This window comes from Fringilla coelebs (genome assembly GCF_963513975.1).
Source record: "Fringilla coelebs genome assembly, chromosome: 1".
Classification (NCBI taxonomy): Eukaryota; Metazoa; Chordata; class Aves; order Passeriformes; family Fringillidae; genus Fringilla; species Fringilla coelebs.
Window position 1 is genome coordinate 48,671,313 of NC_140028.1, and position 16,251 is coordinate 48,687,563.

Sequence of the window (16,251 nt, forward strand, 5' to 3'; positions counted from 1 at the left end):
GGACGAGGCTCCCGGCAGTTTGAGCAGGCTGAGCCACTGGGACATCGCCACCAGAAAGGGAGCTTAAAGACCGTCTGGTTCCAACGCCCTTGCCGTGGGCAGGGACACCCCCTACTGTTATACACTAGACCAGGTTGCTCAGAGCTCCATCCGGCCCAGCCCTGAACACTTCCAGGGATAGGGCATCCACAACTTCTCTGGGCAAGCTGTTCCAGTGGCTTTCATTAAAGGATTTCTTCCTAATACCGAACCTAAACCTACTCTCTCTCTCAGTTTCAAGCCATTCCCCCTTGTCCTGTCAATAGGTGCTCTTGTAAACACCCTCCAGTCCTTAGATGCGTGTTTTAATTAGTACCGTCTCTGCATTCCTTACTTAACAGTCCCACACGGCAGACACCCTCACAGGCGGCTGCGCATGCGCGAACCTCACCGCTTCCCGCCCTCCCCGTTCCGACTCCCGCCGGAAGATGCCCCGGCCCCGCCGGGGGAGGCTGGGCCGGCGGCGGGCGGGGCGCGGCGCGGTGGGGCGGGCGGGACGGGGCGGCGCCGCGGCGGTGCCCGGCTGTGGGCGGGTTCGAGGCTCGGGCTCGCCGCCTCCGCCAGCGCCGGCACGTCGCTGACACCCTCGCGAGGTAAGCGGCCGCCGGCAGACCGGGGGGCGGGAGAGGGGACGCTGAGGAAGTTGCTCTCCCCCACACTCCCCCCCCCCCCCCCCACCTCACCCGTGTCCCGCCGGGTCCCGTCACCCCCGGCTGCCCCGTGCCCGCTGTCCCCCGCTTCTCCGCCCGGGGCCGAGAGCCCGGCGGCGGCTCCTCCCCGGGCCTGCTCGCCGCTGTCGCGGGGGGAGCGGGCCGGCCGTGCCCAGTCGCTAGCGGGAGCCGCGGCGGGCGCCCGGCCTTATCCCGGCACCCCCGCCCTGCCCCCGGCGGCCCTGGTTGCGGGAGCTCCCGGCCGGTTGTGGGGTCCCACCGCCAGGCCCTGCCCCGGGAGGGCTGTCACCGCGGGGCGCTGGGGCGGCTGACACCGGGCCACGCTTGGAGGCCTTCCCTTCCCTTCCCTTCCCTTCCCTTCCCTTCCCTTCCCTTCCCTTCCCTTCCCTTCCCTTCCCTTCCCTTCGTCCTGAGTTGTGCCGAAGGGGCTGCCAGGCGCTGCCGTGGTCCTCAGCCGGGATGGCTCAGGTTCGAGACCCCCTCGCCCTGTCTAGCTGGTGGGCAACCTGCCTCAGCCCCTGTTCTGAGGACTGGAAGCTGTGCGGCTCGTGTTTCTCTATTTTGTTCGTTTGTTGGTTTGGATTTTTTGGGTTTGAGGTTTTCATTTGCTCTGTTTTATTTTCGGCGTTCCCCCCTGTACTTCTTGCACCAAACCTTTCTTTGCTCGTGTTCTAGTTTGTTCCTGCATTCTGTGTCTTCCCTGCTTTCCATAATCCGGCTTTTACTCGAGGGTGACTTCTCCAGGGCAGAGACTGCCAGTTCTGGAATGTCTGGAAAAGACTTTGCTCTGTTGTACAAAGTATTAGTAGGAAAGAAATTACTGTTCAAGAACTCTGTGGGAGGAGGGTTTATTTTTTAGTTGCCTGAGAAGGAGTACCGGCGAGGGAAGTTTCGTACTTTCTGTTTTGTACTTGTAAGTCTTCCGAGAGTGTGCCGTGTCATGTGTGGAAAAAACCAAAGGAGGTCCAGGTGTATACAGTGTCTTGATATTCTCAAGTTCTGAGGGTTGGTGTTGTGCCCTAAAAGACCAAAGACCTAGTCAACAACTAGGGCTGCTGTTTTCAGGATGAGTGACCATACTGCATCTCTGACGGGTTTCATTGGACTGGTGGAAACCCATAGACTTGTGAGGTGTCGTGGAGCTCATGAGCTATTAGAATGTAGGCATGCAAATTCTCCTACCTGCTCCTTAGGGAGAGGCATGAAAATAGCACCACAAAAAGTGCTCTTAGAGGTTGCTTTCCTGGGCAGAATTAAAAAGATATATCTCAAATATGAGTTGTTTATCATGCATCTTCTTTAAAGGAGAAGGTCAGAAGACAGCACTAGTGTCTGGAATCTGAGTTTTTCATCAGCTTTTTAACAAAATTAGGAGTTTTGCATGGTTAGAAATGCTTTCGTAAGTGGATAAATGAAAATGAGGTTAAGGACAATATAAAGTCTAAAGAAAAGAAAAAGTACAGTTGTTTACCTTTTCCTTTTGGATAATGATGAGTTATTAAAAGGAGCTTAACATAAATATCTTTCAAGTTGTTGGGGAAAGACATAACATTTGTCAATGCTGGAAGTCATACTAATGAACTGAGAGTTTCTGGCCTGTGTTACAAAACCAGTGAATTGTTCCTGTTTGACCTTAAAAGTGTGTCAGATTTAATATCAGATCAGTTAAGGTTTGAAAAGCAATGTAGTTTTATAGAAATCTGTATATAATCTGTAAGTCTGTCAGTGACAAAAATTAGTAAGTAATTCTTGATTGAAAAAGGTGATGTGGAAGTTCTGACCACTAAGTCTTCCAGTAAACTCTTTTTTATAAAGTTATTAGTGAAACTTTATTGAACAATTATTAATTCTGCCATAATGCAACAACAGTGTCTTTGAGTAAGGGAACTGAAAAGTTTCACAAGTCAGAAATGTATATGAAAGGGATGATCAGCCAAATCTGTGAAGATATTTTTATCAAGAATCTCTGTTAGCTTTCAGACTCTTGTGCAGAGTAACTTCTGCATTGTTACCATCATTTCAGTTCACATGAAAACATTGTCTTTAACTGCCCAAGGCAAATGTCTCTAGCAATGCTACTTTCTAGGCTTTCCATCTCTGATTTGTAGCTTAAGTCATATTAGAATGAACAGTTGTAGGTGGTTGCTGATGTCTGTAAAGTTCTGTTGTAGCAGCCACAAAACTTGGTAACTGAGTCTAATGGATTTATTCCCTGTTGCTGTGAAGCACAGGATTGACAGCAGTCCCACGTTTTTTGCCAGCTCTGAAAGAGAGCAGCACACTATTTTCTGGAAAAAGGTGAAAGACTGAGAAACTTTCTTTTGAATTGTACTGTTACTTGCCACATTTCAAAAGGTAAAAGGGTAGCACTTAAGACAGCAAAGTGCCAAAAATTGTTGGATATGGAAGTAAAACATATAATTTGTCTCTTGGTTTTGGTAGGTTGTTGGTTTGGGGTTTTTTTAGCTCCTTATCAATGAAACTTTAAAGCTAAGCATTGTTTGAGGGGATGGAAGAGGGTGGGAATGCAGAGTCTTGAGTAGGAAGTTATGAAGTGTCTACTGCATGAACATTTTCTGTTCTTCATAGGTGGCATGAAACATCCTGTTCGTAAGCATATGCATAAGGAATGCTCTTGTCACACCTTGATAAGTTACTTTGGCCTAAACATCGATTGCCTCTTGTAAAAACCTGTAAGTAAAATGAGTGTAATTTGATTTGAGATTGCTTTAATGATTTACTTTCTGATCACAGCATGATCTGGCTGTAAAAGGAAAATTAATATATAAAAATGAAAAGTTATGGTATTTGGCAAAGAGTCTAAAAGCTGAGTTGCTTGTTTTTTTTACAGAAATGGCAGCTCAGAAAAGGAAGTCTACGTTAGTAGAACCTTCTGCTAAACGTCCAAAGCTGGACAGGAACAGCAAACCGTCTTTGTCAAAGAAGGAAAAAGAAGTGTCGGATACAAAACATGGCTCAAATAAATCAAAGTCCAGTCAGTGTGCAGTGCAGGAGAAAGCTGTGCTCAAAACCTCTGTCAAACCAAACAGGTCAGTGACAAAAAAATTAAATAATTCTGCATTATTTTGATAGACTACATTAGTGCAGAAACAATCTAAGCAGAGGGAATCTGAGTTAAAGATTCAGTAAATAGTTAACTTGTGCTAGAAGGGAGGTCAGATTTAAATCATTATGTATGCTGACTGCTACATGATTTTTCCCTGGAACCATCTAAGTGCCTTGAAATCCAGAAAGACCTCCTTCAAAAAAGTTTCAAAAAAGCAAAAATAAATCTGATATTATCTATCTATATATATGTAACTCATACTTCATTTGAAAGTCACAAGTGTCAGTGATTAAAAACTGCTCGAAGTGAAGTAGTCATCTGGGGTTCATAGTTGAGTCTTGCCAAGCATGAAAAACATTAAATACAACACTTAAGAGTAACTAGGTGAATATGACCACCTTTTTGGGATAATTCTTGAGCAAATTATTCCAAAAATACTGAGAGTATAAGATCTAGTGTTTTTAAAAAGAAAAGACAGAGGCAGAGGAGGAATGAAAAGAATCTTATGACAGATTGTACTTTCTGGATGCTGAAAAAAAATTTGTCTCTTTCAGTAATAACACCAATGAACCTGAAGTAGGAACACGCATGACTACAAGATCATCAGCACTCAACTCAAATAATAAAACAATACCTGGCAAAACAGTTCAACGGCAGCAGCCCAAATCTGCAAAAAATAGGGAGGTATGCCAGAAAAAATCTGTGCAAGAAGTTCCCAAGTCAAAATGCTTAATTGCACCAAACGAGCCAGTAATGAGGAGATCACAGAGACTGCAGCAGTTAACACATGTGCATGCTCCAGCAAGATCCCTGCGCAGCAGAGAAGTTAAAGAAGAAAAAGTTCCAGAAGTTAAGCACAGTAGCCAGGCAAAAAAACACACTCACAGTGTTGCAGCAAAACCACTGAAATCTGCTGGAGGGAAAACAGAGCAGAAGAACACAAAGATAAAGCTAAACAATACAAATGAGGATAAAGAAATATGTGTAGGAGTGACCAGTTCTCTTAAAGAGAAAAAGTGTAAAGCAGACAATAAAAAGGATAATTCCAGTAGCTTTCAACAAAATCTTCAAGGATCCTCGTCATGTCCTGCTGAGAGTCTTGAGGAAGTCAAGAAAGACCAAATGGGCTCTGTGTCTCCTAATTCTAGCAACACAAGGAAAGTGGAAACTGATTCTCTTAAGCCAAATTCTACAGCATCTAAGGAAAAGCAGCAAACGCATCAGAACATAAAACCCAGTACAAAACCAAAAAATACTTCACAGCTATCTGTAAGTGAGACAAATGTGGCTGATCAACCAGAGAATGATGCGAAATCCAAAAGGGTGAGCATCCTTGAACTTTGTGAAGAAATTGCAGGTGAGATTGAGTCAGATACAGTAGAAGTGAGAAAAGACTCCCCTAATGCAGAGGATAGCAAAGCAGAAGAAAAGCACGAGGACACACAGTTACAGCAAAGTGAAATGCTTACTCAGAAAGAACCCAGTCAAAGTACTCAGTGCAAACGGTTTTTCCCTAGCAAAAAAGCAATGCCTGTCAAATGCACTCTGAATGGTAGAAATAACTCCTCAAACAAAAACTCTAAATGGACCAAAATTAAATTGCTGAAAGCTAGTAATGTGAAGCAAAGTAACTCAAATTTTCCAAATGTCCCCAGGCTTCCTTTTTTAAAAGATTTCCCTGAAGTTTCAGAGGCAAGTCAAATGGCTGCAGAAGCAGAGCTTTCAAAGGCACAAGGCAAGCTGTCCACAAGACTCTTTGAGAACGAAAGTACAGCTTGTGCACAGGAGAAATCACATCCTTCATCTGAAAGAGCTGAAGCTAAAGAAGTGGCATTAGAAACAAAACAGCCCACAAGGAAAGGTGCAGAAAATGGTCTGTTGCCTAACTTGACAAAACATTTGTGTGAGCCAAGACCAGATGAGGTAAGTTATTTTAATTATGGTGTGTAGTGGGAGGGTGTTCTAAATCAATTCTGTTTTCTGAGAATCCCATGCTCAGAACTGTTTTAACAATTACTTTCTTTTACAGTAACTTAAAATTTTCAAATGTATTAGAGATTTACTGCTGTATTGTTATAGATGGGTGATAGGAAGCTGAGAAATCAATTTATCCCACCCTCCTAGATTCTGTTGTTAACTAAATGTTGATCAATAAAATTTTGTGCTGGAGCCAAAGGTTGTATGGATTCATATGGACACTTCAGCTTCTCTAGCTGTTTTGTTTTGCAAAGATGTATTACACCTTTGGAGTAAATGAACTTGTTTTCCTCTCATTTCCTTATCTGAATGTGTTTCTACTAAAATTTAGAATTTTAAGGATAACTGTGATCTATAGAAAATATTTTACAAGCTTATATATAAAATGAAAAAGATTTTTTTCAAAACTAATATCACAAAATTCAGTATAGACTAGCTAATAAGTTGCATTTTATCTACTTAAAATAACATAAAACTGATGCTGTATTCGAAATGTTAATGCTTAGTTCATTAGTGGTTTTATTAATACGGTAAAGGCATTGAAGAATTTGGACATTTTTTAATTTAATGTTTTCTCTTTTGCTTAGAACTTTCGATTACATTTGGAATCAAGTCCAGAAAGTTCTCCTGTAAAGTGTGTTACAGCTCCTAGACCACCAAAACAGTTAAAAAAAGAACCCAGAGAAAGTGAACCTCAAGGTAACTGTCTGCCACAGATTTCTCCACTTGGTTTGGTCAGTTCTGTGGGAAGGATAAGTATCCCTTTAAGAGGAATGGTTCACAGAGTAAGGCATAGCTGGTGCAGAACTAAACTTCAGGAGTTGGAACGTTTGACCAGGGGGTTTTGTATTGCTTTGTGTCACTCCCAGGGCCACTTGAGTAGCACTGAAATGTACCTTCTTCTCTGGGCTGTGGAGTAGGAAAGAGGAGAAACCCAACCAAATTCTTTCCTTTTCCATGTAATAAAGCAGTAAAACTTGCGTATTTCAGTTGGTTTCTTCTTTTGGCTTGGTTTTTGTTAATTCTCTGCTCTGTTTCCTTTGCATAAGTATCTGCATTTGTTTCTTCTAAATTTTTCTACTTTATCTTAACCAAATTATTATCCTGTTTTTATTATGTAGTCTTCATTTATCAGCATGTGAATGCAGTTTGTCAAAGCTTATGATGAGTGTGATGTGAATATTTTGACTGAAGTACATTTGACTAAGAAATACTGTCAATAAATCACTGAGTTGTCTCTTCATTATTTTTTTTTTCTGTTCTTAGTGGTGAGGGGTTTGTTCTGGGGTTTTCATGTAGTTTTTCAATCTGAACCTTAGTTTGAGTGCACTGTTTTATTATTTAGCTTTACTAAATAGTTGGAGTTTTTTTTCCTGTCGTTGTAGGATAGTTTTGAAGGGTAACTACTCTTAATTTCTGTTACAGAATTAAAAAAAAAATTCTTTCTTTTGCTGTTTTCAATTGTTTCTTAAGTGTTGTAGAACATACCTCAGATGGTGCCATACTGTGCATTTATGATTCTAATAAAATACAGACAGCTATTTATATGTGTGTCAGTATAAACATATTTAAACTTCTGTGTAGTTTACTGCTGGCCTTGTTTAGCTTCTGGCAAACTGTCCTGCAGAACTGCTATCAAAATGTAGGAGAAAAATGCATTTTTTTTTAAGTATACTTGGAGAAAAATGTGAATACTGCCTCAAACTTTAATATTTTTTTATTGGCCATGAACAGATTGCAAAATTGTTTTGAATAAGTTTTTTGAAAATCACTGTTTGTGTAATTCAAATTTCCTTTGCAACTAAAAACTTCATTATTAAGTTATAATCTTTGATTAATTTTAGATTTGGCCCCCACGCAGTTGATGCAAACTTCAGTAACAAGTCAAACTTCTGAATCTGAGAACAGGTATGGTATTTCATACATTATGAAATTAAAGTAACATTGCATGGATAGAGTTATGAGAGAAATTATTATAAAACAGTTTTCTCCCAGCCTCAGTTTTCAGTTTTCAGATTAGTGAGTCGTCCTTTGTAAAAACAGACTTTCATTTTATCCCATTGTTTAGGGATGTTTTTGCTTTGGTAAGAAAATAATTAAGATATTTGTAGCTGCACATGTATTTCAAAAAGTATTATTTAACAGATTTGGAAAAACATTTATACTGGTCTCTTCCTCAAATCAGATGAGAGTCAGGGAGTAGAGGAAGGATTTGCCACGTGATTTTCATGTACTGAATTATTTCATTTACGTCTGGAGGAGTTTTTCTACTCCTTGTACTATGGAAATGTTGTACCTGTGAATTTTTTTTTAGGTGAGGAGGAGGGGGTTTAATTGAGAATTTTGTGATTGCTGTGAAACGAAGGTGCCAGCAGCCATTTTAAAAAGAAAAAGTTCTTAGTACTAAATTTGTCTTGCAGTTCAAGTTTGTATTTTAGCCCTAATCACATTGACTGTTACATTTTTGACATGGGCTCTGGTTTTAGCCAATTACAAGCTTAAGACAAAAATTTCTTTGTACCTGATACCTTGAGCAGCAGCAGTGGTCAGTGTGTTATTACTGTTTTCTATATTCACAATGGGGACAAGAAGAAATGTTTCAGGTAATTTTCAGTATAGCTCTCTGAGGCCAGATTAATAATTTTGACTAACCAGCCCTTTTGTACATGTTGAAAAACTCTACTTCTATGGAACTTCACAGAAGATGGTTGGTAGAGTAGATGCAAACTAGTTAAATGAGTGATTTAAAATGTATTGATAAGCACTGCAATAACTATGATTTTTTATATCTTTATTCTCAGCTGCCAAACAGGTTTATGGTATATACATAAATTTATTACCTTTATTACCCGAACAAGCTCATATCACTTTACCATTATATGGATATATATTTTAATTCTGAGACCTTTCTTACCCTGCTTTCTATATGGTATTCAAGATTTAAGCCATCATTCTTCCTGTGGTAATCCTGCCATAAAATGGAGTAATCTGTTACCTGTGTGCATATCTACGGTGTGGCTCTCTTTAGGGCTTCGTAGGAAAAGGCAAACCTTGAAGTAGCTACATAAGGCAAATTTTAGGGCAAATGAAGGGAATAAAAAAGTTACTCCTGATTTAGCACAAAATGCTGTTTTTAAAAAATGTCTGGAAGAATTAATTTTTTAAAAAGTTCACTGGATTAACCTACTGCCAGTGCTACAAGAGGTGCCACAATTAAGTTTGCCCAGGAACAGAAAAATATGTAAATAGCTAGTTGAAGTATGTGTATTTTTGTGTGTGCTTTGCTTTGGCAATCTCTACGAGTTTTATCCAAACATGGAACAAATGTAATTTTTTTTTCCCCTGAATATAGAAGCAAGTTCATAGAATGGTTTTGATGATAGTTTATTTTATTTTCCAGTGTTTCATTCAGCTGTGACAAGGAGAGGTTTAAACAGAGTAAGATTGCAGTGATACCAATGCATTTATTCCTTGGGTCTTCCTCCCTTCACTGCCACCTGTTAGAAGAGAATAAGTTTGAATTGTAGGGATTTGACTTAGATTTGTGAGAATATATTTACATGGTCTGCTTTAGCAGCCTGATGTATGGTACCTTAATCTTACTTTGAAAATACATAGCATTAGGCACCATTGGTCATGCTCTGATAATGCCTCTTTTAAATGCTGGTGTTAATGGTTGAGACCAGCCTATCCACTTGATAATAATTTTTTTTTCAAAAACAAAAAAACCCTTGTAATTAGGCTAGTTACAAACTTTTATTTCCTTATTTTCCATTTGAATTGCATGTTAAATATACCAGGACTGTGTTTCATTTAATTAATTTGGATTATAATCTTGGTAAAGTTTGTACTAATCACAACGTTTTGAGTATCTAGCATGATGTGTATAAGCAGTTCCATTTCTAACGTGAAATATATTTGTATTTTAAGGGCTCCATTGTCAAATCCTTCATTAGCATCAAAATGCAGTAACTTGCCATCATCTGAGGAGCCTATTCAGAAGCTAAAAGAAGCAGGAAAAGATGGTGATAAGCAGCTGATCACAGTAAGTAATACCCTTTTAGTAAGGCTTAGAGCTTCTTGAAGAAATTACCTCTGAATTTGCACTGCTATGGTTTAATGAACTTGTCTAAAAATCATTACTTATACATACTACTTATCACCGTTGTAAATGACTTGTAAAAGTAGAACCTGTACTAGATTGCCATTCAGTGTTGATGGGAAAATGGTGTCACTAAGCCTTAATGTTTTACATTTCTTGTTAAGATAAATTTCCACAGTTTTTAAATAGAATGGTTTTTCATTGAAAATAGGGAGGGGGAGTGAATATGCCTTTATTTGTGTGTAAATTCTCAGTTTCTTAAAATTTCAGAATTATAGGAGGAGGTGCATCTGGTAGATCATGTGCAGAATTAGTATCAGCAGATTTGTTCCTGTGTCAAAGAAGTGTCCATTCTTCTGAGACCAACTTAAAGATTTCCCAGTGCATGCACTTATTTTTACCATAGTATTTAAGCAGTAGTACCAGTTGGGTTATTTATTCTTACCCTTTTGGCTATTAGCTACAAAATACAGGTAACAAAAAAGGGTGAAATGAGAAGGGAGTGACACAGTTGTTTTGTCATTGTGTAGGGTCACACGACCTGATTGTGAGACAGTTGGAGTTTTTGATTTTGTTTTGGTTTGTGTTTTCAATAACACACATGTCAGATAATCCTTGAGAAATGAAGAGCTAGAGAGGGAGAGGAATCCAGGCCATTAGGAAGGAAGGAGTTTTCTTATGAAATTATACCTCTAACATACATTATTGGAGGTGTTACTAAGTTGTTCTTTTTTCATGTAATACATTGATTATACACATGAAAATATTAACTGAAATAGAACCAAATGAATTCTGAACATTCTGTTATATCCATACTGAAATATTTTAAAATCAGAGCTTCTAAGAACTAAAGTGATAAATATATCCTCCAGTTGTCTGATGTTGTACAAATCTAGGCATGTGAATGCCCAGACACAGGATGACTGAACTGTATCTGACATTTAAGAGGTATTTCAGTTACTGTCTCTTTGAAATCCATTTTACCAGCAGAATTAAAATGAATTATTAAATATCTTAACTACATTAAAAGGACTGTCAGAATATCACTTTTCATTTCTGTGAAACTAACTTAATTTTTACTCATACAGTGATAGAACTTGGCTGAAAAGTTGATAGGATCCTTGACATGAAGAAATACAGAACTTCCTGCTTGGCTACTGAAGAGGGCTTGTGTAGCTCTTGCAGTGTTTATTATACAAAGAGATTTTTTGCAAGTAGATAATGCTGGTAGTATCCTTATATTCAGCTAGAATTAGGAGAGTAATTTTTTCTTCAGGTATACAACACTAAAAGCTATTTACCAAGGAAAATTTTAAAGAAAGGTTCATTGATGAAGAGCAATGGAGAAAATGAGGAAGAATGGCAGAGACTTGGTTTGAGGTTTTCTATGGGTATTTCTGGAAAATGCAAGTGGGTATTTAATTTCTAAATGTGTAAGTAACAGCTTCACAAGATCTTACATATTTCAGTGGTTCATACAAATCCAATTCACTTTGATTTCATGGAGTTCATATTAAGCTTTTTATTGTGTGGAAAGGGAATTTTAATAATGCCTTCATTTCCAAGTTTACCAAGACAGCATTAGGCAGAGTGTTGGTCTATTATTCTTTTACCTTGGGGAAAACTGCTCTTTTGTCAAAACATGTAGAAGAACCCAAATATTAGTTAAGCCACTGTTAAATACTGTCCTTGACCTTGGTTACAGTGGGGATGAGACATAGTTGTGTTTAGAATAGTTTGTGCCAGCTTCTGGAGGTGAAAAGTGGCTAAATTAACTTCTAAATTACCAGGTTTTCCTCCTACAAATACTCAGAAGATGTGGGATTAAATGCATATAATGAAATATGGTACTTTTTGTAATTAGTAGTTTTGCTTGCGAAACCATGTGAGTTTTTAAAATGTGTATTCGGAATGGCTGGGCTTATTTTTCTATTATTAATAGTAATTATTTTAAGAAGTGTTTATGTAGTTCCACAATGATCCTGTGAGAACAGAGAAATTAGCAATTTGGTTTAAAAACTGCTGAGGTTGAAATTTCTCCTATGTGGAGAGCAGTCTCACTGTGCAAGGTCAAATCACTTGAATTAGCATTTATAGTGTCTAAAAAATTATAGTTAATAGCTAGAAATCATTTTTATTTCAAGTTCCTGGCATGGTGTATTAAGAGAAGCAGTTTCATTGTTCTTTACCTTGAGCAAAGTTGGGAAGTCATGCTTTTATTCTTAGCAAGAGACATTTAGTTAGCGCTTTGTTACACTTTTAAAAAAGACCTAAATGCCTGAAAGATGCAATTTAGTGCTCTCCAGTGTGAGATCTGATTCTTTTGGAGATGTGTCAAGCCAGTCCATCTTAATGTATATACAGAATCCTTTTTTCATTTTGTAATCAAAGCTGAAAAACTAATTACTTATTTGACTAATCACATAATGCAAAATTTTTGTTTTGCTGCTCGTTTGCTGCGGAATTTTCCTTGTCCTTTTTATATAAGTTTGACACTTGTCCTTTTTAATTTTTTGCGGTGTCTGAGGCTCAGATTCTGGAATGTTACAGTATTGTCTGTGCATTCCAATCTTTTTGGTCCCTGAGCTATATTTAGAGACGTGTTATGGTAAAACTGGGCTTTGTTTTTCACAATATGCTTTGGGCTTTTTATATTTAATCCTTAAAGATGTATCTTAGCTCCCTTCTTCTCCCATATGGTTACTATAATGAATAGATTAATTTTCTTTTTTTCTTAAGTAGTATAATCTTTAACAAGCTTTAAGGCTATTTGACTAACAGAAGTAAAATAACATAAATTCTGTTTGTAGAATAAATACTTAGTAGCGGCACTTGCACTGTTCTCTTTCCTAGTACAGATCATCTAGTTATCTGGGCAGCTTTCAAACATAAAGTTATCTCATTTTGTAGAAGTACATCTAAGTCAAATGGTGGGTTTTTTTCTGTTCAGATTTGCTTGCTGTCACACATCTTAAAAGCAAGTCTCTTCAGAGCGTAGAACTTAGCTGAGAACAGAAAAGCATCTAATGCTCCAAGACACTTCATAAAGCAAACAGTGCCAGAAAACAGTAGTGTTTGAAGTGATATACAAAGACTTAGGTTCAGACTAAAGTAAGTCTGAAATGATCTCTTTTAGAGGAAAGAAATCCCTCTCTTTCTTTCCACTCTCTTAAGGGAAAGAAATTAAGATCGAGGCTAAAAATTCATTGTGTTCCAAATCCGTGACTTGGTGTTTGGTAGGATAGTCTGTTCTGAATATTTGTGGACTGCACCCTCTTACATTTCATTTAAATGTTCAGTTGGTAGGTTGTCAGGTTGCATGAGGCACCATAGGAAGCTTTATAGAGTAATGCACTAAAATTTTTCTTTACTTTGCAATTACTTGAATGTGATTTGCAAATATGAGAACTTGAATATGAAATCATCTGTTCCTTTAAATTCTGAAATGGAAAGAAATACAGATGCACAGAGCACGTGTTCTCAGTTTTCATGAAATGAGAGATACTGTACAAGCAAGAAGACAAGGAAAGTCAGTTGTTTTTGTCTTGTAAAAATTCTGCTTGCCTGTCAGACCTAGAACACTAGGACAAAACTTTGACCATAAAAATCAGAATTGGTAAAAGTATTAATGCTACAAAGAAATCTCCTAAATGATTACCTATGAAGCACAGGGATACTTATTCCATTTTGAGGTTTGTTCCTTTAAATTTGACTAGTTTGAAAATAAGTTATTAGCTTTAGGAAAGATAATGTAGAATTAATGAATAGTGAAAACACCTCACTGAAGTGATAGAAGGATAGTTTTGAGTTACAGGGACTTCTTTGCCTTTCTAGAACTCTGAGTTAATGCCTGGATGCCAGCAAATGTGATTAAATGTAGTTGATCCTTATAAGTATCAGCGAGTGCATGGATCAGGATTGCTTGATGGAAGGTGTTTTTGATTCTGAGGTTTGAGTTGGTGCTACATGTGGATGTGATGTACATGCTAATCCAGTTTACACATTTGGATATCATGTTTGGATTTTTCCTTACATACATTTTGATTGAAGTTGAGCATAGCTTCCTGCTTGACTGAAATAGGTTATATATGAAAAAAATATTTTTCTTTAAGGTGAATAAGTGTAAGAATAATTTCTTATGAGAATAATTTGTGAAGAAACTTGCATAGCAATCATTTGAAGTTGCTATTTTCTTCCCTGAACTGGTATTGTCTGGTTAGGCAATTTCTCTGAAGATGCGGAGAATGGCTTTTAAGCAATCTTTAATTGTTCTCATTAGTTAGGTACTGCATCTCTCCTGTCCTCTAAGCCCAGAGAAAATGGGACAGTAACTACTTCGTAAGCCAGAGGGACTTTGGTAGTTGTGAGTAGGTTTTTTTCCTTCCACACAAATGGTGCTCTCTTCTTACAGGGATGGTATCCTCTTTTATTATCATTTCTTCCCATTTCTTCTCTTCTGCAGCAACTCAGCTTTGTCTTTCAAATTCAGGTGGGCTGTACTTGGTGTCCTTTGTCCTGAAGGGAGGTGAGAATGCTTTGTAACCTTAGCTGGGAGCTGCTAAGGGAATTCAGGCACCGAGGCTCCTAACCTCTGGGTTAACCCTGGCAGGCAGCTAAGCGCCGTGCAGCTGTTCCCTCATTGGCCCCAAGTAGGATGGGGGAGAGCAGTTTCTCAGGTAAAGCAAAAGATGTGAGTGCAAGCAAAGCAAAATAAGGAATTCATTCACTGCGGCTCATCAGCAACTTGCAGATGTTCAGCCTTCTCTTCATTGGGAAGACAAATGCCATTAATTCCAAACATCCTCCCCTTCCTGCCTGTTTCCCCAGCTCTTACTGCTCAGCAGGATGCCGAATGGCATGGGATACCCCTCTGGTCAGGTGGGATCAGCTGGTCCTGGCTCTGTCACCTCCTAACTTCTTTGCACCCCATCCTCCTCACTGGCAGTGTGAGAAACAGAAAAGGCCTTGCATGCTGTGTAAAAACTGTGTGGCAGTAGCTAAAACATCCCTGTGTTATCAGCCCTGTTTTAGACACATATCTAGTACGTAGCACCATAGCAGTTGCTGTGAAGGAAATTAACCTTATCCAAGCCAAAACCTGTGCTCATCAGAACACTTTCTATAGTATTCCTGCTACATACTTTTATATGTGTTCAGAATGGATCACCTGTCCATTGTAAATACTGCGCAGATTTATTTTCTTACTTTGTGTTGCTTTTCATATTGCTTTAGCCAATGACCAGTGAAGATAAAATTTCATGATGGATGACTTTTCATTTTTCAAATATGTTAAGGAAAATTAGTTGTATCACAGCTTTGAAAGCTTCAAGTTGATTTATATCCTTTTGTTAAAATAGCTTTGTAGGAAGATGGGCACTGGTGATGGGTTGGGATTTTTTTTTATTTTTTTCTTGGTTGGTTGGGGTTCAAAATGAAGACTGGATTTTATTCTGAGCTGGGACATGTCTTCTGATCCTCCTGGTCAGCAAGGAGATCTATCCATCAGTTTTAGCCTTGAATGCATCTTTAGAATTAGAATGCAAAATAGAATTCTTTGACCTTTTAATTTTCTGTGGAGAGCCCCAAAATCTTTGTGTTGTTTCTTCCTGCATTTCTTGTATTTCCTTTCCAGCCTGCCTGTTTCTCTGGCTAGGCTTTATTCTTTGTTCTGTGAAAAGGCTAGAGGAAAAGAGGAAAAAACAGTTTTCCTCTAACCAATACTAGGTAATCAAGAAGGAGGTGACCCAGTCTGTGACTGGAGAGACAGAAAAGAAAGGAAGAAAAAAAAAGGCCCCTTTTCATCTCCTACAGAGGCACCAAATGCCTTTTTTGCTTGCAGGGTTCCTTATTGCACATATGGAGGATCAGCAGACATGCATCTTCTCAAAGAAGATATTGGTAAGACTTTTCTTTCTGTCTATCACAGAATTAAGAAACCTTCTGGAGTTAAGGCAGTATTGTCTCAATGTTCAATTACAGTTAGCCTTAAAGCAGTTCTTTAAGATTGCCTGAGATGCTGGAATTCTTAATTGCCATGTTCATGTGCAGAATTTGCTTAGGAAGTATTTTTTCTCTTTATTGCTGTTTAGAAAACTGAGTTGTAAATAGAATAACAACATTGTTTTCTGCCTGAAGACCCACATTTTCCTGAACATTGTTGCTCTGAAAAACATTTAAGTTCTTGAAGTCAAACCTCTTCCATATTTTTCTAGTTGTGACAAGTCAGCACTTTATTTTTCAGTATCTGATGCTTGCTGAGAAGATTTCGCCCCTCCACTTTCAAATCCCTGTTATATTTACTCTCATACATAGTACAGAATATGCTCCTAGGTTGTTGGGGTTTGGTTTTTTTTGGGGGGGGGTTTGTTTTGTTTTGTTTTTTTTTCTTTCTGGTT

General features: G+C 38.5%; 1 protein-coding gene across 2 annotated transcripts in view; it reads left to right on the plus strand.

The window, feature by feature from the left end:
* Positions 1-564: 564 nt before the first annotated feature.
* The window catches only part of ESCO1 (establishment of sister chromatid cohesion N-acetyltransferase 1), a 34,481-nt gene continuing 18,794 nt past the window's right edge, over positions 565-16,251 (plus strand). For both annotated transcript variants that reach the window (XM_084226201.1, XM_084226202.1), the window contains exons 1-7: positions 565-632; positions 3,300-3,403; positions 3,562-3,760; positions 4,332-5,700; positions 6,342-6,453; positions 7,599-7,662; positions 9,685-9,799. In XM_084226201.1, the coding sequence (XP_084082327.1) occupies positions 3,564-3,760; positions 4,332-5,700; positions 6,342-6,453; positions 7,599-7,662; positions 9,685-9,799 (1,857 nt within the window). In that variant the 5' untranslated portion in view covers positions 565-632; positions 3,300-3,403; positions 3,562-3,563. The remainder of the gene's footprint in view (positions 633-3,299; positions 3,404-3,561; positions 3,761-4,331; positions 5,701-6,341; positions 6,454-7,598; positions 7,663-9,684; positions 9,800-16,251) is intronic.